This window comes from Panicum virgatum, chromosome 7K (assembly GCF_016808335.1).
Source record: "Panicum virgatum strain AP13 chromosome 7K, P.virgatum_v5, whole genome shotgun sequence".
NCBI classification, from domain to species: Eukaryota; Viridiplantae; Streptophyta; class Magnoliopsida; order Poales; family Poaceae; genus Panicum; species Panicum virgatum.
Genome location: NC_053142.1, coordinates 45,445,659 through 45,470,423, shown reverse-complemented (window position 1 = coordinate 45,470,423; position 24,765 = coordinate 45,445,659). Strand labels below are relative to the sequence as shown.

The following is a 24,765-nucleotide window of genomic DNA, read 5'->3' as shown; positions in this document are numbered from 1 at the left end:
CGAGGGAAGGGAAGGAAGTAGGTGAGGAAGCGGGGCTGGGCGGCCGCCACATGCTGCTTGCGTGCAGCCGTGCACCCACCTCCAGCTGCCTGCGCTATACCTACCAGTTGCAGCAAGAAGAAACAGAAATAGAATTGGAGAGATAGGGGGATTTGGGAAAAGAAAGAAACAGATGATCCTATTCTTATGGGCAGCTTCAATTTTGCAAGGATATTTCCAAATTACTGATCCCTGCTCTAAAAGTATTGTTTCACCGAAAATCATGCTCATGGTAGTTACTAGATATGAAAAATAATGTGGTAGAGTTGAATATAAGGGGGGTAACAATGAGGCCCTTGTTTGGATGGAATAAAATATCAAAAGTAGAAGTTGGGTTGGAATTGCTTTCAATATGTCAGAAATTTGTTGAGATTGGACTAGAACCACGTTCATCTTCAACTCAATCGACCGCTATGAAACTAATTTTTTTTGCGAGTCTATGAAACCAAATTTTAATATATCAAAAATCGATCCGACATCTTAACCACATGAGGCGGTGATCAATGCTACCTTACCCACTAGTTGGGCGCCGCTGATCACTCGACAGCCCAGCGTCGGTGCTTAAAACATGTCTCATGATGTATGGGCACTATTTATTTTTTTTAATAGTGGTGTAAAAAGAAAAAAAATATGTTTCTTCTCGATATTATTGTGAACATTTCACGCCTAAAGCAACACAAGGTACCTTTCTATCCATCTGATTATATTTATATATAATACATTCCTACTCAAGTATGGTAATAATAAATTGAATCGCCTCAAAATAATAATAAGTTTTGAAGCAACATCTGGTACATAATCAGGACATAGTGAATATCAAGCAGGGGCGACGCCAGAGTCATTTTTCTTGGTGCACGTACACCAAGGTCCAAGTGAAGATTTAAAACTATTTAGTGGAGCAATTACTTGAGAATTATAGAGGTGGTAGGAACATGAAAAGAAAGTGACCAGGATTCTCTTGCATCTAGCATCGCCCCTTGTATCAAGTAGGAGGAATTTTGCGAAAGAGTTTGTAATCCAGTGGTTCCAAGAGTCTCAGTAGCATCTCAAGTTCTGAGTTCGACTCCTTATAAGAGCAAATTTTCTAGGATTTAATGGTATTGTACTTTCAGCGGTAGGCGACGTTTCCGGCGACAGCGAGACACCTGTCAGACCCGAGGCAGCAGGACTGCTCACGGGCGTGGAATATTTTAGAGTAGAGAGTACTACATGGGTACGCCCTACCTCTACTATAACTACTCGTACAACAGTAGAACTAGCCTAAGTACAAAGAAACTACCCGACCCACTCGGACTAGGGCTCTAAACGTACTCGGCTAGGACTTTCCATGTAACCTTGTTCCCCCAGGCTATATAAGAGCGAACAAGGACCCCTTCAAAACATTGAACAATACCAGAGGGAATACAAACCACCACACAGGACGTAGGGTATTACGCTCCGGCGGCCTGAACCTGTCTAAATCTTTGTGTTCCTTACACCACCGCGTTCTGATCTCGGCGAGTCCCGACTCATATCTACTTTCCTCGGGATACCCCTCGGAGAACCCGACGGTAAAACACCGACAGCTGGCGCCCACTGTGGGGCCTCTCGCCAAAGATCATCAGAAGAATTCGATGGTATCCTTCGCCTTCGCTTTCCGGCGATCGACGCTGGAACCTCCTTCATCTTCGGATCGTGGGTTTGCGTCGCCAACGGATCAGGAGGCTTCTCTAGCCATCTGATCAATCCCACGAGTACGAGGGCTCCCCAACAAGAACAATTCGGCAGAACCACTTCCGCCGAGATCCTTCTTCCCGGAATCGCCAAGGAAATCAAGAACTTGTTCTTGTCGGACTCGACATCTACTCGTTTTCCTTTCGGACTGAAGAATTCGGCCATGTCGTATTCAACACTTTCCCGCCAATGGAACTGGACTGGGACTTGGACTCTTCCCCTGTTCAGCTCCTACCCGGACTCAGATGATGACTTCGACTCCAACCTAGATTCGCTCGACTGCTAGAATTTGACCATCCTGGCTACACCACAAAGCCGAGTCGTCTTCTGGAAGAACTCCGAATCCGCCAATGACATCAACAATGCTCGGCTGATGGCTTGCCTACGGGACTTACCTTACCAGCCAGGCAGACCTCTTTCTCCAGTCAGAGGAGAGGAGATTGGTGACACTGTTCTGGTCGATTACAGCACGACTCACTCGACCCCGGACAAACAGGTGTACGTCTCGCTTCACGGAGAAGAAAGCGCACTCGGCACTCAGGCTGATCGGTACGCCAACGAGACTCTGGACCAAATTTCAGACGACGAGTTGTCAGTCAACGCTCCTCAAGACGAGTCCCAACAAAATAAAGAAAGCCGGCGACAACGCAACTGCCACCGCGCCATTCGCAGAAAGAACGCAACTGCTTGAGCTCAGCGCACTCTAGCTCCACACGGACCGCGAAATCTGCAACAAGACCTGAACGAAGCAGCCGACAATGCTTTCGACAGTCCTCTTATCAACCTGGCCGAGGCAGCTATATTGATGCAAGCCCTGCCGGACACTCCTCAAATTCGTGAAATTCAGCGCTTGACCAGAGATGCCTTGCGACAAATTGGGAGACAGAACCCAGCTCCATCTGTTTCCCACAACAGCCGGACCCCTGCTAATCAGAAGGGCCACCAGGAAGCGAATCAAGGCAACCAACCGCGTGGCCAACCCCGGCTTAGGTATCAAGACGAGAGCTACCATGCTGGTCCTTCAAGAAGTTACGGCCGCTATCCTAATGACGCACGGGACTTCATCAACACCAAACGTCATGGACGGTTTGCAGATGAAACTGACCGATTCCCGGCCTTCAGCCAGAACATAAATTACGCCGAGTACCCGACCGGTTTCAACCCAGTAAACATGTAGAACCTAAAGAAGTACGATGGCAAGCAGGATCCCAGACAATGGCTGCGAATCTACTCGACCGCTATTGAAGTAGCAGGAGGCACAAATTCTACTAAAGTCATATATTTCCCAATGGCTCTGGAATCTGCTCCCTTAACATGGCTCGAGAGCTTAAGACATGACTCGATCCACTCGTGGGAGGACTTGAAAAAGATCTTCATCGAAAACTTCCAAGGCTCCATTCATCGCCCAGCCACTCGCCATGACTTAAGGTTGTGCAAATAGGAGCGAGGCGAAGCCCTGAGATCATACATTAAGAGATTTTTTGACACCCGAGCTACCATTGCCAACATAGCAGACGATGATGTGATCGACTGCTTTCACAATAGTCTCGCCGCACAACAACTGTACCGAGACTTCGGAAGAAACAGACCTCGCTCGGTTGTAGCGTTAAGGGATATGATACTCGCATGGGCCGACCAGGAAGAACAAGAACGCGACCGCTTCCCCCGCTGCGAGGATAACAATCAGAAACATAACAGGGACCCATGATCGGATAAAAACCAACGCAACTTCGACAAGAAGTGAAAATCGGAGGATACAGTGGCCACAATGGAACGGGGAAAAAAGGAAAGAAGGGAAATCAACAGGACGATTTCCAAAAACTACTCGAAAGACCTTGCCCTTTGCACCCTAAAGGAAAGCACACGATCCTCGAATGCGTTAACATTCGCAAGTCTATCCAACAACGTCAATTGGATGAAGGCAAAAAGAAGAAAGATAAACAAGACGATGAAGATGGCGACAAAGATGGAACCATGGGATTCCAGCAACCCGCCAACAGGGTCAACATGATCTACGGAGGAGATTCTTCCTTCAACAAGAGAAACAAGAAATTGGTCTGGCGCGAAATACTGAAGATGGAACCAGACGTCCAGAAGCCACTAAAGCACAGTGAAACATCCATAACCTTCTCGAGGTAAGATCAATGGACCAGCTTCTCCGAACCTGAAAAATTCCCACTCGTCCTAGCTCCGTAGTAGCAGGTTCCATCCTCACTCGGGTACTAATCGATAGAGGCAGTGGCCTAAACCTCATTTTCATGAGTACAATCACCAAGATGGGACTCGACATATCCGACAAATTGAAACCAAGCAAAGCACCCTTCTACGGCATTATCCCAGGAAACGCTTCTTTCCCAGTTGGAATTGTGGTGCTCCCAGTCACTTTCGGTACACCAGACAATTACCGAACGGAACTCATCAAGTTCGAAGTAGCAGACTTCAAGTCCTCATATCATGCCATTCTCGGACGGCCAGCCTTGGCCAAATTCATGGCAGTCCCACACTACGTCTGCCTTCTGCTGAAGATGCCAGGAAAAACAGGAGTCCTCACCTTCCGCGGAGATCTTCGAAGGTCCTTTGAATGCGAAAAGGAAGCTATAACCTACGCTTCCACCAATCGACTCCCGGATACCACAGGAGAAGTACTAGCAGCAGCCTAGCAGTACTCGGCGTCGGGATCAGAGATCCCTACAAAAAAAGACAAACTGCTCTGCTCCAAAGCCACCTGACAACATTGGAGTCAAAGCAATTCAGCTGCAAGAAGACGACCCGTCAAAGACAGCCTTGATCGGGATAGGGCTTACTGATAAATAGGAAAGCGCGCTCGTCAACTTCCTTAGGGCCAATCGCGATGTATTTGCATGGAAACCAGCCGATATCTCCGGTGTCCCAAAGGAGTTGATCGAGCACTCCCTGAATGTCAACCCTACTGCCACCCCGAAGAAGCAAAGGCTACGAAGATTCTCGGTAGAGAAAAGAGAAGCCATCAAAAAAGAACTCGCCAAACTACTCGCAACTGGCTTCATCAAAGAAGTTTACCACCCTGAGTAGCTGGCGAACCCAGTTCTCGTTCTGAAAAAGAACAACAAGTGGAGGATGTGTGTCGACTACACAGACCTAAACAAGCACTGCCCGAAGGATCCCTTCGGACTCCCCCGCATCGACCAAGTCATCGGCTCGACGGCCGGATGCGTACTACTATCCTTCCTAGACTGTTATTCGGGCTATCATCAAATAGCCCTCAAGGAAGAAGGCCAGATCAAAACAGCATTCATCACTCCATTTGGTGCATACGCTTACAAGACCATGTCCTTCGGACTGAAGAACGCTGGGGCGACTTATCAGCGCGCCATACAATTATGCTTCACCAACCAGCTCCATCGCAACGTGGAAGCCTACGTCGACGACGTGGTCGATTCCTTTATCCCCGATCTAGAAGAAACCTTCAACAGCTTGCGAAGCTTCAGGTGGAAGTTAAACCCAACTAAATGTGTTTTCGGCGTACCATCCGAAAACTACTCGACTTCATCGTCAGCCACAGAGGAATTGAAGCAAATCCAAAAAGGATCAACGCCATCATGAACATGGAAGCTCCGACCTCTATCAAAGACATTTAGAAGCTCACCGGATGCATGGCTGCTTTGAACAGATTTCTATCGAGACTCGGCGAAAGAGGATTCCCTTTCTTCAAACTACTGAAGAAACAAGACATATTCAAATGGTCCCAAGAAGCAGCCGATGCACTCGAAGACCAGAAAGAGCACCTCCAATCACCTCCCATCTTAACAGCTCCAATGCCGGGAGAAGAGATGCTCCTTTACATCGCAGCTACCACACACGTTGTCAGCACAGCAATCGTGGTAGAACGAAAAGAAGAAGGCCACGCCTACGGCATCCAAAGACTAGTTTACTTCATAAGCGAAGTACTTTCTGAATCAAAGGTGAGATACCCACCAATTCAGAAACTACTCTATGCAATACTGATCACATCAAGGAAGCTGTGACACTACTTTGACGAGTACAAGATATCAGTCGTCACGGACTTCCCACTGGGAGATATCTTACACAACCGAGACGCGACTGGTCGCATCTCAAAGTGGGCAGTCGAACTAGGGGCACTCGAGCTGAAATTCACGCCAAGAACAGCAATCAAGTCCCAAGCTCTAGTCGACTTCCTGGCTGAATGGAGAGAGAATCAAGTACCTACCCCACCATCCATATCAGAGCACTGGACCATGTACTTTGACGGCTCACTGAAATTGGGTGGAGGAGGAGCAGGTGTACTCTTCATCTCTCCAAAAGGCGAGCAACTCAAGTATGTTTTCCAAATTCTCTTCAAAGTATCGAACAACGAAGCAGAATATGAAGCTCTCCTACACGGCCTCCGAATGGCCATCTCACTCGGCATCAAGCGACTACTCGTCTACGGAAACTCCCTCCTTGTGGTCCAACAAGTAAACAAGGAGTGGGACATCAACAAAGAAACCATGGATGCCTACATTGCAGAAATCAGAAAACTTGAAAACAAATTTTCAGGATTGGAAATCCACCACATCGTCTGCGACAACAATGTAGCAACAGATATCCTTTCAAAACTCGGCTCCGACCGAGCAGAGGTACCCCCAGGAATTTTCGTCCATGAGCTTCATCACCCCTCAATCAATATTTCCACCCCAATGGAAGTCGACTCAGTTCCTCAAGAAACCAGTCGAGAGGTAATGATGATTTAAACCGATTGGCGCACTGCGTTTATCGACTACATCAAGGACAAAGTACTCCCACTGGGAATCAAAAAAGACGACACAGAAGCAATACGCATCATACGTCGCAGCAAGAACTATGTCCTCGTCGACAACAAACTTTACAAACGAGGCGCAGGATCCGGAATCCTCATGAAATGAGCCACAGCAGAAGAAGGAAAAGATATCCTACAAGAAGCTCATGAGGGCACTTGTGGAAACCACGCAGCTTCACGCACCCTAGTTGGCAAAGTCTTCAGATCAGGATTCTACTGGCCAACAGCATTATCAGACGCAGAACTACTCGTCAAACGATGTCCAGGATGCCAGTACTTTGCCAAACAAAGTCACTTGCCTGCTCACAACCTAATCACCATACCTCTGTCTTGGCCTTTCGCTTGTTGGAGCCTTGACATGATAGGACCACTACCAACAGCACCTGGAGGTTTCACACATGTATTGGTGGCAGTCGACAAGTTCACTAAATGGATTGAAGTCAAGCCAATCAAGAAATTATCATCAGATCGGGCAGTCGAGTTCATAAGTGAAATACTCCACAGATTTGGTTTTCCAAACACGATCATAACCGATCTTGGATCAAACTTCACTTCGCAAGAATTCTGGGATTTCTGCGAGAACTCCAGCATCTTGATCAAGTACGTATCTGTTGCACACCCAAGAGCCAATGGCCAAGTGGAACGCATCAACGGACTGATAATTGATGGCTTGAAGAAAAGAATCTTCGATTCTACAAGTAAGAAGGGAGGTAAATGGCTAGCAGAACTACCAATGGTAATCTGGGGGCTACGCACCAACCTAGCAAGGCCACAGGTCAAACACCTTTCTTCCTGGTATACGGCTCTGAAGTAATACTGCCGGCAGACATCATGCGGAAGTCACCTCGACTAGAGATGTATGACTCAACAGAAGCCGACGGAAGCCGACAGCTAGAACTGGACTCACTCGACGAGATGAGATGCAATGCACTGCTACGATCAACCCGATACCTTCAAAACATGCGAAGATATCACGATCGCAACATCCAAACAAGATCTTTCAACGTCGGAGACATGGTCCTCCGCAGAATCCAAGATGAGACAGGCCTTCACAAACTCAACTCAAGATGGGAAGGACCTTTCATCGTCACCAAAGTCACGGGACCAGGATCCTATTGACTGATCTACGCGGATGGACTAGAAGTCCCCAACTCTTGGAACATCGAGCATCTCCGGAAGTTCTACCCATAAGCTCTTAAGAGGCAACCTCCCGGATTTCAAACTCCAATAAAGAAACATGGTCATTCGGAGTTTAATCCAAGCACTCAAGACAGCTTCAGGAGTCGTAACTCCATCGGCTACCTCGAATACCAACCTTTATTTGTTCACTCAAAGTCAAAGGCACGACGAATCGAGTAGTCGGGGCTAAGGGCCATGTGCCTTGCGGCCCTAGAGACAAGTTATCTACCCTCTTCAGGAGTTGTAACTCCATCGGCTACCTCGAATACCAATCTTTCTTTGTTCACTCAAAGTCAAAGGCACGGCGAATCGAGTAGTTGGGGCTAAGGGCCATGTGCCTTGCGGCCCTAGAGACAAGTTATCTACCCTCTTCAGGAGTCGTAACTCCATCGGCTACCTCGAATACCAACCTTTCTGTGTTCACTCAAAGTCAAAGGCACGGCGAATCGAGTAGTCGGGGCTAAGGGCCATGAGCCTTGCGGCCCTAGAGACATGCTCTCTACCTTCTCCAGGAGTCGTTACTTCATCGACTACCTCGAATACCAACCTTTCTTTGTTCACTCAAAGTCAAAGGCACGGCGAATCGAGTAGTCGGGGCTAAGGGCCACAAGCCTTGCGACCCTTGAGACAAGTTCTCTACCACCGTCATGATTAAAACCTAGAGACATGAGCTCACCCTCCCCAGGGACGGTTACTCCATTGGCTACCTCAAATACCAACCTTTCTTTGTTCACTCAAAGTCAAAGGCACGGCGAATCGAGTAGTCGGGGATAAGGGCCATGAGCCTTGCGGCCCTAGAGACAAGTTATCTGCCTTCTCCAGGAGTCGTTACTCCATCGGCTACCTCAAATACCAACTTTTCTTTGTTCACTCAAAGTCAAAGGCACGGCGAATCGAATAGTCGGGGCTAAGGGCCATGAGCCTTGTGGCCCTAGAGACAAGTTCTCTGCCTTCTCCAGGAGTCGTTACTCCATCGGCTACCTCGAATACCAATCTTTCTTTGTTCACTCAAAGTCAAAGGCACGGCGAATCGAGTAGTCGGGGCTAAGGGTCATGAGCCTTGCGGCCCTAGAGACAAGTTTTCTACCTTCTTCAAGAAGATCGCATCTCCATCAACTTGTCGACTACTCCGGTATTCGACTTTTTAGACGGGGCAAGTTCCCTATCTCCCAAAAGGATTACATTGTCCATGTGATAACAATAATCGACTACTCTGGTACTCGATCTTCGGACGGGACAAGATCCCTATCTTCTAAAAAGGATCTCTTCATCCATGAGGTGACACCCGATCGACTACTCCGGTACTCGACCTTCGAATGGGACAAGTTCCCTACCTCCAAGAAGAATTGTTCATCCATAAGATGACCACACTACGACAAGATCTCAAGGAGAACCATTCATTCACGAGATGGAAAATTAGCAAAGAGGCATGATCTTTGCATCCACACAAAGTGATTACTCAAGCATAGTTCTCCCAAAAAAATACAGCAATATATTATCAACGTCATATTTACATGACAAGAAAAAGATAGTACATCCTACTGTTCTATCAATTTTACAATCTGATCAGCCACAGGCTCAGCCTCTTCTACATACTTGGCAAATTGGTCATGATCACAAGTCGAACACAAGCCATCGCCAAGGACACCTATCTTGGCCCAAGACCAGTATGATTTGACAAGACCAAGAGCCTGCGCTACACAATTCCTAGAAGCTTCAGCCAAGTACTCGGCAAACTTCTGAGGAACCTTCTGCAGCTGATCAGCCAAACTGCCATCAGACTCATCGGCGGAATCTACAGACTCGACCACAGTGCGAGCTGCCACCCGAAGTTCCTGCAACTCCTTCTGGTGCTCCTCAGTACTGCCTGCAGCGACAACAAAAGGGGCGTAATCACCCGTATGACCAAAAAGGAAAACCCCGGAACACAGATCAAGAGGTTACCTCGGTTCTTCTGGATCACATCCTTCAGCATCCTGACCCTCTGCTCGAGTGCGGCTTTGTCCTTCTTCAAAGTAGCATTTTCCGCCTCCAGCAGAGCAACCTTCCGGCGATCCGCCTCAGTCGCTTTCAGCTTCTGAGACTTCAGATACGACCGATTGGCCATCTGCTGCAATAACACGGTCAGCCTAAAGAAAAGTTCCCACGAAAGGAAAAAAGTACTCGACAATAGTACTCACCACAGAAAACTTGGTGAATTCCCGGACAACAATCTAGAATTTCTTCATGTTCCCAGCCGTTAGCTGCGGATCATCCTCAAGCTGCTCACCATGATAATACTCAAAAGGAGGAGGAGATGTCGTAATCTACTCTAAGAGGCTATCACTCGACTCCTCGTCAACTCCTGGCGAAGCACCTGCTGTCCTATCCTCGAGAAGCAGACGAGCAAATGGAAGAGCCTTCGAACCGTTGTAAGGAGGAATGATGAGCTCACCGACAGGGACCTCCTCCGAAGGCTGCGATCCCGTCCCGCCAGCCCTCCTCGAAGACTCCGCCATATCAGAAGGAGCGGCAGCAACAGGAGCCCTCTCCTCAACCACTCACCTCTTCTTAGGCGCAGGACCAGGACTACAACCAAAGGCAAAGATGTCAGAAAGCAAAACTTAGAAATGACATAGAAACCACTCGTCAAGTTACCTGACTTCACTACTGATTCTCTTCTTCCGCACAGTTGTCCTCGGCTTCTTGGGACAACTAGTGCCGACTTCGGGTCCCGGACTCCTCTCACGAGCCAAAGGTTCGACTCCTCCCGTCTTACCCTTCATCAGGTCTGCAAGGGCAGCACGGTCATCGGAGTCAGAACTCGACAGAGTCTCCGAAGCAGTTGAATCCAAATCTGGCCGACTATCACGAGACTGCAAATGAGCGCTAGGCATCATATGGCTCGGCCGATGAACCTCTGGCAACAGAGGATCACTCCGATAGATCAACAAGTCATCCTACAAAAAGACTCAAGATCAACTACAAAAGCAGGAGAGCAACCCAGAAAAGTACTCGATAAACACAGAGTCCTACCAGATTCGGAGGATTATTCACGTGGAATAATTGCGGAAGGATAGGAATGGTGCCGACACCCTCAAAGTGGTTATAAAGAAGCACCATAGCCTCATCCCGACCAGTCTTCTCGGATGAAAATCGAGAGGGATCATACAATCCCGTATACTCGAACCCAGAGTGGATACGGCTCTTCAAGGGCTGGACTTGTCTCCTGAGCAAAGACGACACAACTGTAGCACCAGTCACTCCCTCCCTTCGCCGCCTAGCAATCCGCTCGAGAAGCTCTTCCACCTTATCGGCATTACCAGCAGGCACACACCACTCATGACGCGGCTTCAGAGGTCTAGGAGTCCTCTCCGGAAGAGCAGGAGCATGGTTATCGATATAAAACAACTCTGCTTTTCAATCCCCAATCTGATGGCGCAGAGAATACGGGATATACTTCTCCGCCATGCCAGGGCGAAACTGAAGATCAGCACCCCCACCTCGCAATATTCCTAAGATTGGGGTATGAATTCAAGGAAAAGAGACTTTTGAAAAGATCAAAATGAGGATGAATCCCAAGAAACGCCTCACATAGCTGGACAAAAATAGCTATATGCAGGACTGAGTCAGGGGTTAAGTGATGAAGCTGAACACCCGAGAAGAAAAGAAGACTCCGCAAAAAGTCGCAAGCAGGAATGGCAAGGCCGCGCTCAACGAAGGCTTTGAAGAAAACAATTTCAAAAGTTTTCTCAAATGGACTCCCATGACCCTCGGCCGACTGCCATTGAATCAAAGCTCTGGATTGCAAAAGATGGCGACTAACAAGAGATGAGACCGCAGCTTCAGACAACTTACTCTTCTTCCACCCATCAGCCATCGTCGCCTCCTTCTTGGACATTTGGCGCTTAGATTTCTTCGGTGCCATCCGGAAGGTCACGAGCCTCTTCTCACGCATAAGCTCGGGGGCTGAGAAATCAAAGAAAGATAGAAGACGAAGCCTAACACAGAACGTTAAAGAAATAGCCACAGGCAAGAGAAGATGAAAACTCAGATCGGATCTCTGCCATTAAATAAACAGGACAATGGCATTTCTGGGAATACCAAGAAAACCAAAGGTCACAAAGAGCGCCTCGGTTTGGGAACCTTAACCCTAAATTGAGGGATTTTAAGTCAAGGCTCGGGGGCTATGAGACAAGTGTCATAAACACCGATCTTTTTTCAAAAACAGACCCGAAGGCAGAAATGACCCTCAGCCTGATACATCGGTTCAACGTAAGGCTCGGGGTGCTACTCCATATGGAGCACGAGTACATCGCGCACCATATCAGAAGAAAAAATTCGGGGCTAGAGCACCTCATAGCCTCGATGCAGCCAGAGAAGCACTCGGAAGAATACTCGAAGAGCTCGAAAGATTACAAGCCTGAGCAACGGAATCAAGAAGCATCTGAAAGCACTCGATGATCGTCATCAGAAGCACTCGACGCCTGTAGGACTCGACTACGAAGAGCTCGGGGGCTTGTCAGACCCGAGACAGCAGGACTGCTCACGGACGTGGAATATTCTAGAGTAGGGAGTACTACATGAGTACGCCCTACCTCTACTGTAACTACTCGTACAGCAGTAGAACTAGCCTAAGTACAAGAAAACTACCCGACCCACTCGGAGTAGGGCTCTAAACGTACTCGGCTAGGACTTTCCATGTAACCATGTTTCCCCATACTATATAAGGGCGAACAGGGACCCCTTCAAAACATCGAACAATACCAGAGGGAATACAAACCACCATACAGGACGTAGCGTATTATGCTCCGGCGGCCTGAACCTGTCTAAATCTTTGTGTTCCTTGCACCATCGCATTCTGATCTCGGCGAGTCCCTACTCATATCCACTCTCCTCGGAATACCCCTCGGAGAACCCGACGGTAAAACACCGACAGCACCTGCGGTCGTGACTTCATCAATCTCAAGGGTTCGCCAGCTCAGTCTTCGAAGATGCTCATAGAGGTAGGATATGCATATGTGTGTTTTTAGGGGTGAGTGTGCGTGCGTTGAGTTGTACTGTGTAATCTAAAAAAAAAGTAGGTGGAAGTTTGCTCCAACTTATTTTTGACACCTCAATTCAGTTGGATCCTTATTCTTCTGGAAGTTATCCCAGAGCTGCACTCTCTTCCCCTTGTCCCTTGATATACTTTGTGATATTGGCAACAGGAGGATTGTTTTTGTTCTCATCATCAACTTCATACTTGCTAGCTCGATACTTGATCTTATTATAGAGATGTCTTCTCTTCTTTTCCTATAATCTCTATTCATATCAAATAATTTTTAAAACCATGATCTAGAAAGCCTCCTTTAATTATTAGTACCTCCTTGATGTAGTTTTCATTATAAATCTTGATAGACTTTTTTGAAAGCAAAATTCCCCGAGTTCCTAGCAAAATGAATCATCAAAAGAAATTAGTTGGTGCTGAGATCAAATCATACCTCACAGAAGCTCATATGTTCAAGTTCTAACCAGGAGGAAAGGAGACAAGCAACACTGTTCCAACACCACCATCTCCCTCTACAAGTTCAACCTTTGAATACACTTCAGGAACTAATTGGGGAAGTAATAACTGCCCGGCAAGAAGGCCTCCATAGACCTCCCACACATCGGCAGCTGGGAACTCGGTCTCATATTCTTGGCAAAGGCTCCCTTTCATTGCTTCGCTTATTGAAGACATGGTCCTTTTCTTTCTAGAGTTAATTACTTGGCTTACTCAAGACCCTTCTGCTCCATGATGTGTTTTGTGATGGACTCAGCAATAGTAGCTAAACCACTGGTACTTACAACAGGGGGGTTGTTTGCATGCTCATGATGAACTTCGTATTCAATTGTTGATCTTATTATCGATGTCTTCTCTTCTTTTCCTATAATCTCGATTCGTACCAAGTATTTCTGAAATCCATGATCTAGAAAGCCCCCTTCAGTTACAAGTACTTCTTTGACGTAGTTTTCGTTATCGACCTTGATGAACTTTTCTTTGAAAGTTTGTGATCCCAGAGTTCCTAGCAAAATAAATCACCAAAAAAGAAAATTAGTTGGAGCTGAGATCACATCTTACCTCGCAGAAGCTCATGTGTTCAGGTTCTAACCTGGAGGGAAGGTGACAAGCAGGACTGTTCCAACTCCACCATCTCCCTCTACAAGCTCAACCTTCGAGAACACTTCAGGAAGCAATTGAGGGATCAAATCCCCAACAAGGAGGCCTCCATAGACCTCCCATACCTCGGCAGCAGGGAGTCCAGTCTCAAACTCGTGGCAAAGGGTCCCTTCCATTGCTTTGTTGAGCTCTGTTACTCTGTAGCCATGACAATGTATACCTGTACATAAGACTTTTCTCCTTTGGAAGTTTTTGGCAGGAGGTTGAAGGGATTTTATGGCCGAGAGCTTCAGATGTCAGCGTCACCCCCAAGAATATGAGAAGAGTGTCAGCATAGAGAACCGTGAGTTGACAAGTACTGAAAGAGAAACGTCATATTATATGTTCACTGTGTAGATCTAATTATTTGGAGTCTAACACAATTAGATTTTCCATTTTATGATTTTTTGAGATTTACTATGATTTTTTAAAACTGCTTTAAGGGGTAATTTGACCGGTTTTAGAAAGTTCAGGAGGTGATATAAACCGTTTCATAGGTTGGGGGTTATGTAGTCACCCCTATAGATGGGGTGATATAGACTTTTTCCTTTTATTTTCTGTGGCGGCTAGAATTCAATTGTCCTGTATTTTTCAACTCTGGTATGCTGCTTGCTTGAATGCCCTCATACTGGTTCCCCCTCACCGATTTTTCATCAATGATTTGATGGATTCGTTCTATTAGACGGGCGACTATAGTGGTTTTCAAAATTCTTTATTGTATTATTAGGTTTTATCCGGATCTTGATTGGTTCTCCCTTTGTCCTCTTTTCCACCAACGGACCGCGTTTGTGCTCATGTGCCAATTCATTCCGTTTTCAGTAGCATATATACGGCTAATTTACTCCCTCTCTAGTCAACAAATGAGAAGAAAACTATCTCCGAAACGTTTCTTTTTTTGTTTTGAGAAAAACTATGGCAACCCGGCCGGGGGTTCCCTGAACTTTGTTGCCAAAGGAAACAGTTTACATTGTGGGTAATTATAAAGGAAAGTTCCAAGAGGGGAACTTTGACAGAAGAGGGGGAGAGGAGAAGAGACTACACTAAATTAAAACTGCAGAATCTACTCCTATATCCTATAGGGAAAAAGTTTACTCCAATTAAGAAAAAGTCAAAGACATAATTTTACTATTAGTTTTTGTAGGTAAAGAATAGCTAATGTTTTTTGTTCATATATATAATCTTTCATCTCAAAACATTCTAGTGATGCACAAGGCAGGGACCGTTTCTTCTAGCTAATATGTAATAAAGAAAAGAGATAACTATATATCTTTTTCCCCGCAACAAAATAGAATGAATATTCAACTAGTAATATAAGGTGGTAGAACCCAGAAAGGTTTGCGGTAGATAAGCAAATCATCACGTTGGTGGACCCGAGTAATCTCCTTCATCTCCCATTCTATGTCAAAGATGCACAGATCCGCATCATCTGCCACGAAGTTATTCATGAAGTAGATCTGATTCGCTTTGAGCCCTAGGGGACTTGCTGGGCAGGATGCTGCCATGTTCGTATTCTCCAAGAGGATCACAGCATCCCCAATGTCGTGCACCCTGCACCAGGCTTCCGCAGAGAAATCCATCCGATACGCATTGATGGCACCAATGCTACCCGCGTCAAAGCCGACAAAGCAGACGCAGACCAGGAAGAGCTGATCATCAGACTCCACCAGCCAGGTTATCCCCGAGTACATCCCTTGCAGGAAGTCGACCATGGAGACGTCAAACACTACTGGAAACGGCAAGTTTACCTACAACTCCAGATCCTAGGGAAAGGTGAGAAAACCGTAGGGAAACAGTTTCCCTAGGAATTTTCACGGGGAAAGATTCGTAGGGCCAAATTTGACGGGAAAGGAATATTGCCCTACGCTTGCTGACCAAAATCATAGGAGTTGTGTTTAGTTCTAAAATTTATCTCTCCAAATTTCACTATTCACCTATCACATCAAATCTTTTGCCTTATGCATGGAGCATTAAATGTAGGTAAATAAAAAAAAACTAATTGTATAGTTTTGATGTACACGACGAGACGAATCTTTTGAGCTTAGTTAGGTCATGATAGAACAACAATTACCACAAATAAATGAAAAGTGTTACAGTGTGCTACAATGTCCGATGTGACTCTTTTTACCACCATTTTACGGATCTAAACATAGCCAGGGAAAGAAACTTTCCCTAGGAAATCAGACTTCTAGGGAACTATTTGACATAGGAGCATATCCTACATGTAAAGATTATTTCCCTAGGTTTGCACTTTCCTAGGGAACCCATAGAAGCAGCAACAAGCATTTAAAATATTGCGCCATGCTTGAATTTGAATGAGTTTTTTGAATTCAAATTTGAAATATAAATCCAAATTTGAATTATATTTATATCACATAGCACGAACAATATGCAAAATGGTATTTCATTTTAGCTAATATCCACCAACATATTGATATTACTCATATTAGCTGCTTGCAGCAGGTCTAAAATTACAGCCACCATCAACAAGTCCACGAGTTCAAACACCATGAGGTCTACAGATCAGGAGGATCAAGGTGATAAGAAAAAGAAAGAAAGAAAAAAGCAACCCCTCCATGCCGCAACTTCTTGCTGGACTCGGTGCCGCTGCCGCATGAGCTCCGTTCGCCTGGATGCTCTTTGAGTATGCTGCATCCTTAGCTTGCATGCCACCGTCCAGCTCGTCGACTCTGCAGTGCTTCTCCATATCATCTGACAAAAAAAGGAAATCAAATCAGTGGCCTCCTGTTAGATATCTAGGCAATTTTCGATATATTTTAATTCCAAATATTAATATCAATTTCATGATATAGATGAGTGATAATGTGTGTACAAGATATGTGCATGTGTTCATGTTATTCTCACTAATAAGCATGAACAAAGAATTAAACCAGAGTAGGTTTAGTAAGTACCCCAAGGCGGGACCAGTGCCGGAGGCACCGGTTGCGCCGTTACCAGCTGGAATAGACATGCTATTCGACTGGTCTTGCTCGAAGTAGCCGAACTATGTCGATGCAGGAAGATGTTCGCAGTGCAGTCCCACGAACGGTTACGCCGGAAAGTAGACAAAGTAGTCGTTCGCACGAGCGGTTACGCCGAGAAGTAGACGAAGGAGTCATTCAGGGAGCGAGCAGTCGCGTCAAGACGCTCCCCAAAAACCTAATTGCCCGCGTCCCGTGCAGGACCTTCAGCGAGCAGAGGTTCCGGAGGCCCTGCTCTCGCTAGACCTGTGCGCGCAGTGCTAGCGGTGGGGAAGGCAGAAAGCAGCTGAGGGAGAAGAGGAGAGGTCTCCTGAAGAGGAGTACCTGGATGAGTGCTTGAGATGAGTGAGGATGAGAGGAGAGGGTGCTGGTTTATATAGGCACGATATGCCTCAGGTTCAACGAACCTGGACGTCATGAATGGCTTTGATGAGCGGCAGTTAATGTGCCTCAGGTTCAACGAACCTGGACGTCGTAAAGAGCCTTCAATGTCCGGTCATTAGTGACGACATTAACCCTCTGTTTTAATACTCTTTACTGCAAAACATCCTTCTCATCTCAGCACATCACGTCGCACTGCACCGCACCGGCACCTGCACGTCACGTCCGGCCGCGCACGCGCACGCGCACCGCACCGCCTCGCCTCGCCTCGCCTCGGCCACGGCCACGGCCCGGCGAGGCGAGCGAGCGCGCGCATGTGGTTCACCGTTCTCCTCTTACCGGCTTCACAAGTGGTGTACACGAAGTCCACCTTTTAAGTCGGTTGAGATCCTTCTCAATTCCCGGTACGGAATTAAGCATTGATTCCCTAGCATTAATAGTGGGCTTTAAATTCTTTTAATGCTTTAGAACTCCAATAATCCCCACCAAGAAATTCAAGCCACACTAGAAATACCCTCATTCCCTCATTGATATACCAGTATTCGACAGAGACTGTTAAGTTGAACTTCCATCTAGGACAAAAGCTACACTTATTCACAACTGTGCAATGGACTATGCCTTGAATTGCCAGTTTTGTGCAAACAAGTTTGACCAGAGCCCTACACTGGTACTAGGCTGCAAAAGCATCCCCGCGGTTTGGAGCTTATAAGTCATACTCCAGACCCTTCATGAGTTTCTAGAGAATACCCAATTCTCATAGACCATGACCAGTGGTCAAACTCATATAGGTGTGTTCCTTTCAGATGTTTTGTAGGACAACATCTTTGTTTCAAGAAAACAACTCATTTGTTTAAAAGAAACCACCTGGCACACATTAAGGTATAGACCAACCTGCCATACAGATTAGAAGAGAAATGCACCTTATACACGGAATGAGCCCTTTTCACAAAGGTTCTCTTCTCACAGTCAGACTTTAGTTTGTTTCACCATCCTAATTCACGGGATCTCCGATCACATAGGACAGGTTTCCACTATAGAATGACTCACGTGGGTCTCAAGCCCAATTCCATAGATGCATTGTCTATCATATTTCGTGAAAGACCCTTTGTAAACTGATCTGCCAGATTTTTAGCCGTCTGAACATAGTCCAGGGCTATAACTTCGGAGTTTCTCAATTTTCTGACAGATTTCAACCGCCTTTTCACATGTCTAGATGACTTCATGTTATCATTTGAACTATTCACCTTGACAATTACCGTTTGATTGTCACAGTTCATTAGGATTGCCGGTAACGGTTTTTCAACTATCGGCAAGTCCATAAGGAGCTCACGAAGCCACTCAGCCTCAACAGTGGCGGTATCTAATGCTGTGAGTTCTGCTTCCATAGTTGACCTCGTTAAGATGGTCTGCTTGCAAGACTTCCAGGAAACAGCTCCACCACCAAGTGTAAACACATATCCACTTGTGGCCTTTATCTCATCAGCATCAGAAATCCAATTTGAATCACTATAACCTTCTAGTACCCTTGGGTACCCGGTGTAGTGAATTCCATAGTTCATTGTCCCCTTCAGATAGCGCATTACTCTTTCAAGAGCCTTCCAATGATCATCTCCCGGGTTTGAAACAAACCGGCTCAGTTTGCTTACAGCAAACGAGATGTCAGGTCTTGTAGCGCTCGCTAGATACATTAATGAACCAATGATCTGAGAATATCTCAGCTGATCTCTCATTATCCTTTTGTTCTTTCTAAGAATTAAACTGGCATCATATGGTGTTGAGACAGGTTTATAGTCGCTATAACCAAAGCGACTTAACACCTTCTCCACATAGTGAGACTGTGTAAGAATCACCCCACCATTGATCTCTTTTACCAGTTTTATATTAAGGATAACATCAGCTTCTCCCAGATCCTTCATCTCAAAATTTTGAGATAAAAACTCTTTGACTTCCTTAATCACATTAAGGCTAGTGCCAAAGATCAGTATGTCATCCACATACAAGCACAAAATCACTCCTTCAGCCCCACCATAGCGATAGTACACACATCTGTCAGCTTTGTTCACAACAAAGCCGGCAGAGGTCAAAGTTCTATCAAACTTTTCATGCCACTGCTTAGGCGCTTGCTTGAGACTATATAAAGATTTTAACAACTTACAAACCATTCCTTCTTGACCCTTTGATACAAACCCATCCGGCTGATCCATATAGATCTCCTCTTCTAGCTCTCCATTGAGGAAAGCCGTCTTAACGTCCATCTGATGAACGAGAAGACCATAAGAGGCTGCCAGGGAAAGTAACACTCGAATTGTGGTCAATCGGACAACTGGTGAATAAGTGTCAAAGAAATCTTCTCCTTCTTTTTGGGTATAACCCTTGGCCACAAGCCTAGCCTTGTACTTTTCAATAGTACCATCTGGCCTAAGCTTTTTCTTGAACACCCACTTGCATCCAACCGGTTTACATCCATAAGGACGTTCAACGACCTCCCAGGTTCCATTAGACATAATAGAATCCATCTCACTCCTTACTGCTTCCTTCCAATAGTCAGCATCAGGAGATGAATATGCCTCTTCAATGGTTCTGGGTGTATCATCTATGAGGTATACAATGAAATCATCACCAAAAGACTTTACAGTCCTTTGTCTCTTGCTCTTTCTCGGAGCATCATTGTTATCCTCCTCAGGATTTTCTACAAGTGTATGTTCATTGTGTTCTATCGGCTTAGCAGAGCCATCATCCTCGATGAACTCTTGCCTAGATGAACTTGTTTCATCTCTCATGGGAAAAATATTTTCAAAAAATGTAGCATCTCTGGACTCCATTATAGTACCAACATGCATGTCAGGTACTCCAGATTTCACTATTAAAAATCTATATCCAACACTGTGAATAGCATAACCTAGAAAGATACAATCCACAGTTTTAGGTCCAAGCTTACGTTTCTTGGTTATTGGCACACTCACTTTTGCCAAACAACCCCATGTACGTAAGTATGACAGTGTTGGCCTTTTCTTCTCCAATTCCTCGAATGGAGTTATCTCTTTATTCTTTGTAGGAACATGGTTTAGGACATGACATGCAGTCAATATAGCCTCACCCCACCATTCCTTGGAAAGTCCCGCTGTATCTAACATGGCGTTAACCAAATCCGTTAGAGTGCGGTTCTTTCTTTCGGCAACCCCATTTGACTGAGGTGAATAGGGAGGCGTTCTTTCATGAATAATACCATGTTCCTCGCAGAATAAAGTAAATAAATTTGAGAAATACTCGCCACCACGATCTGACCTAATTCTTTTGATCTTTCTCTCAAGTTGGTTTTCTACTTCAGCTTTATAGATTTTAAAGTAGTGTAAAGCTTCATCTTTTGACTTCAACAAATAGATGTAACAAAATCTAGTACTATCATCAATCAAAGTCATGAAATATTTTTTACCACCTTTTGTCAACACTCCATTCATTTCGCACAAATCGGAATGAATTAATTCTAAGGGTGCCAAGCTCCTTGCCTCCGCGGTCTTATGAGGCTTACGAGTTTGTTTTGATTCAACACATACATGACACTTAGAATTTTTGACAAAAGTGAACTTTGGAATTAAGCTCAAATTAGCTAAGCGCATCATACAACCAAAATTAACGTGACAAAGCCTCGAATGCCAAACATTTGTTTCATCAACGTTAATAACATTGTATGCAATTTTATTACAAACATCTGACAAAGAAAGACGGAACAAGCCTCCGCTTTCATAACCTTTTCCAACAAAAGTACCAAACTTAGACAAGATACATTTATTGGACTCAAAGACTAATTTGAAACCATCTCTACACAGTAGAGAGCCGCTGACTAAATTCTTCTTGATGGTGGGGACATGCTGCACGTTCTTCAGCTGCACGGTCTTCCCCGAAGTAAACTTCAGATTTACCGTACCAACACCAAGAACACGCGCATGTGATCCGTTCCCCATCAGCAAGGAGGAAGTCCCGCCGGTCTGGTAAGAAGAGAACAAAGAAGCATCAACACAAACATGAATATTAGCACCAGTGTCAACCCACCACTCGGGTGAACCAAAGACTGAAAGAACAGTAGGTAATAAATTACCGTACCCCGAAGTTCCTCCAGGCTCGCTAATAACCATGTTGGCGGAGTCGTTGCCTTTGCGGTTCGGACACTTTGCAGCAAAGTGATCCGTACTAGCGCACACATAGCAAGCTCCCGTCTTCTTTTTCTTCTTAAAAGTGGTTGTCTTCTTAGTCTTTGGTTGGTTCTGCGGTGGCTTTTTCTTGTTCTTGTGGGAGTTGTTCTTCTGAACAAGATTGGCACTTGAAGCACCAACAACTCCTTTCCCACGTATATCCTTTGCTCTCGCCTTCTCCTCAACATCAAGAGTCCCTATGAGTCCATCTATTGTGAACTCCTGTCTCTTGTGTTTTAGAGAAGTAGCAAAGTCCCTCCAAGAAGGTGGCAGCTTAGAGATTATACCTCCGGCCACAAACTTATTGGGTAACACACATTGGGACTCGTTGCTGCAATCTTTGAGATCTTTTGCCAGAGTATGTATTTCATGAGCCTGTTCCACTACAGAACGGTCTTCGACCATCCTGTACTCAAGGAACTGCTCCATGATATACAACTCACTCCCGGCGTCAGATACTCCATATTGAGCCTCAAGAGCATCCCACAATGCTTTGCCAGTTGGCAGCCGGATATAAGAATCCACCAGGTTATCACCGAGAACACTAATGATCAAGCCTCGAAAGAGGATATCAGCCTCATCGAACGCACTCCCTTCCTCTGGAGAGAATTGTTCAGGCTTACCCTCTTTCACATGGATCACTCTCGATAGTGTTAACCACAGTATAAGCCGCTCTTGCCAACGTTTGTAATTTGAACCATCAAAAGGTGGTGGTTTGATTGATGCAGCAAAGCTAGATCCCGAAAGCCTAGTAACACAATTAGGTTTTTGGATTGTTAGATATCTAGGCAATTTTCGGTATATTTTAATTCCAAATATTAATATCAATTTCATGATATAGATGAGTGATAATGTGTGTACAAGATATGTGCATGTGTTCATGTTATTCTCACTAAAAAGCATGAACAAAGAATTAAACCAGAGTAGGTTTAGTAAGTACCCCAAGGCGGGACCAGTGCCGGAGGCACCGGTTGCGCCGTTACCAGCTGGAATAGACATGTTATTCGACTGGTCTTGCTCGAAGTAGCCGAACTATGTCGATGCAGGAGCAGTCCCACGAACGGTTACGCCGGGAAGTAGACAAAGTAGTCGTTCGCACGAGCGGTTACGCCGGGAAGTAGACGAAGGAGTCGTTCAGGGAGCAAGCAGTCGCGTCAAGACGCTCCCCAAAAACCTAATTGCCCGCGTTCCGTGCAGGACCTTCAGCGAGCAGAGGTTCCAGAGGCCCTGCTCTCGCTAGACCTGTGCGCGCAGTGCTAGCGGTGGGGAAGGCAGAAAGCAGCTGAGGGAGAAGAGGAGAGGTCTCCTGAAGAGGAGTACCTGGATGAGTGCTTGAGATGAGTGAGGATGAGAGGAGAGGGGTGCTGGTTTATATAGGCACGATATGCCTCAGGTTCAACGAACCTGGACGTCATGAATGGCTTTGATGAGCGGCAGTTAATGTGCCTCAGGTTCAACAAACCTGGACGTCGTAAAGAGCCTTCAATGTCCGGTCATTAGTGACGACATTAACCCTCTGTTTTAATACTCTTTACTGCAAAACATCCTTCTCATCTCAGCACATCACGTCGCACTGCACCGCACCGGCACGTGCACGTCACGTCCGGCCGCGCACGCGCACGCGCACCGCACCGCCTCGCCTCGCCTCGCCTCGCCTCGGCCACGGCCACGGCCACGGCCCGGCGAGGCGAGCGAGCGCGCGCATGTGGTTCACCGTTCTCCTCTTACCGGCTTCACAAGTGGTGTACACGAAGTCCACCTTTTAAGTCGGTTGAGATCCTCCTCAATTCCCGGTACGGAATTAAGCATTGATTCCCTAGCATTAATAGTGGGCTTTAAATTCTTTTAATGCTTTAGAAGTAATGGGCCAAGCCCATTACTCCAACACCTCCTACTAGGAAAACATCAATGGGTTAACTTCCAAGACTTGCATTGTAATACATTAGGCAAACCATTGGACGACTTTGCTCTCCTCTATGCATGCTGGAGTCGGGATGCGCGTGCTGCAGCTCGCTCGGCCGGAAATCGACCGCTCGCTCGTCCGAGCAGCAATCGTCGCTTCCCACCACCTGCAGGCACGCCGCCGCCGCCGTGTGAGCTCGTTGCTGCCACCAGGATGCATCGCCCTTCGCCCCCGCGTGCCACACTTCTCTCTGCCTAGATTGACTGCTGCGCGCCTCGCTTGCCGGAGCTTGTCCCCGCGCTGCTCCACCGAAAGCATAGTCGCTGCGCTAGCTCGCCAGAGCTCCACCGACGCCGCATTGGTCGCCGTTCCGCCCATGCTTCACTGGATCTGAGTAGAGAGAGAGGAGAGCCAGCAACAGGAGAGTGAGTGAGAGGAGAGATGTTTGCGTAAAATAAATAGAGACCGGGCAAAAATGTTGAATCCCCCGAGCGGCAGAGTAGTGGCGGCCAGCAGGAAATTTTTTTGCTGCCATGGTTCCCTACGGTTTTATAAACTTTCCTAGGGATATATGCCACCAGGACAATTGCGTTCCATGGTGGTAAATTTGCTCCCTCCTCGTTTCCCACGCCCTCTTTGTCTACAGTGCCAAACAGTGCATCTACGGTGTCAAACAGTGTATTTGCTCCTTCATTTCCTCCTTCCACTGTGGACGGTCTAAGATTCACCCCGAGGAAAGTGACAGATTCCTAGGGAAACTATAAGAGTTAAATACACCAGTGGCCCTCGAATTTATCCCCAGGTGTCACTTAGGTCCACTGTCGGTGTCCCGACCCGGGGGCCCGGATCCCAACGAGTAAATGCTGCGTGTTTCCTCGTCCCAGATGATAATGCAAGAGTCAACACAGTAACGCACGGTTTATCCTGGTTCCGGCCGCGGGGTCGTACGTCTAGCAAAGGGGGTGTGCGAGGGCACTGTATTATCTTGCACCCGGAGTGCTTGTAGTAGGGGATACAAGCGAGGCAAGAGAGAGGGAAGCTCCCAAGTCTCTGCTAGAAGAGGGGTTGAACGTGGCGAATAGGGGTGCCGGAGCGTAAGTGATGACGGATCACGTCGGGAGGCGTCTGAGCGTCCTCAGAGTGAGAGAAAAACCAGAGAGCGCTAAAGGAAGCCCGCCTCCTCCTTTTATAGTTACAAGGAGGGGCGGTGCACATGAGTGGGGCGTGGAAGTCGTCGTTTTCCCCTGAATCGTGGGGTATAGTGGTCAGACACTGTAGGAAGTACACTGTGGGAAGGCGGCGCACATCGCAGTTGTCCTGGATATCGTCCTTGGTCCTGCGAAGATCGCGCCGGTCGTCCTGCAGTGTCACTGCAGGCGGCGCGCATCGCTAATGTATGGTCTTCTATATACGGCGCGGTGGCGTTC

General features: G+C 46.5%; 1 protein-coding gene and 1 long non-coding RNA gene across 6 annotated transcripts; both read right to left on the bottom strand.

Moving 5' to 3' along the window:
* Positions 1-9,195: 9,195 nt before the first annotated feature.
* LOC120641625 (norbelladine synthase-like) lies at positions 9,196-14,104 on the bottom strand. Of its 5 annotated transcripts, XR_005662340.1 has the most exons (6): positions 13,840-14,104; positions 13,220-13,752; positions 10,364-13,135; positions 9,907-10,294; positions 9,671-9,833; positions 9,196-9,593 (listed from the first exon to the last, which is right to left on the bottom strand). XR_005662340.1 is itself a non-coding variant. In XM_039917811.1 (4 exons), the coding sequence occupies exons 3-4, from the start codon at positions 9,831-9,833 to the stop codon at positions 9,265-9,267; spliced, it is 492 nt and encodes a 163-aa protein (XP_039773745.1). In that variant the 5' UTR covers positions 9,834-9,836; positions 9,907-10,496; positions 13,189-13,390; the 3' UTR covers positions 9,196-9,264. The 5 variants fall into 5 exon arrangements, 3 of the variants coding, with proteins under 3 accessions (XP_039773745.1, XP_039773746.1, XP_039773747.1); XR_005662341.1 differs by having other exon boundaries at positions 9,196-9,836; positions 9,907-10,496; positions 13,189-13,752; XM_039917811.1 differs by lacking the exon at positions 13,840-14,104 and having other exon boundaries at positions 9,671-9,836; positions 9,907-10,496; positions 13,189-13,390.
* Positions 14,105-16,285: 2,181 nt separating this feature from the next.
* LOC120641624 lies at positions 16,286-23,931 on the bottom strand. The gene is made up of 2 exons (XR_005662339.1): positions 23,377-23,931; positions 16,286-16,595 (listed from the first exon to the last, which is right to left on the bottom strand). It is a non-coding gene; the product is annotated as an uncharacterized LOC120641624 (long non-coding RNA).
* Positions 23,932-24,765: the final 834 nt, after the last annotated feature.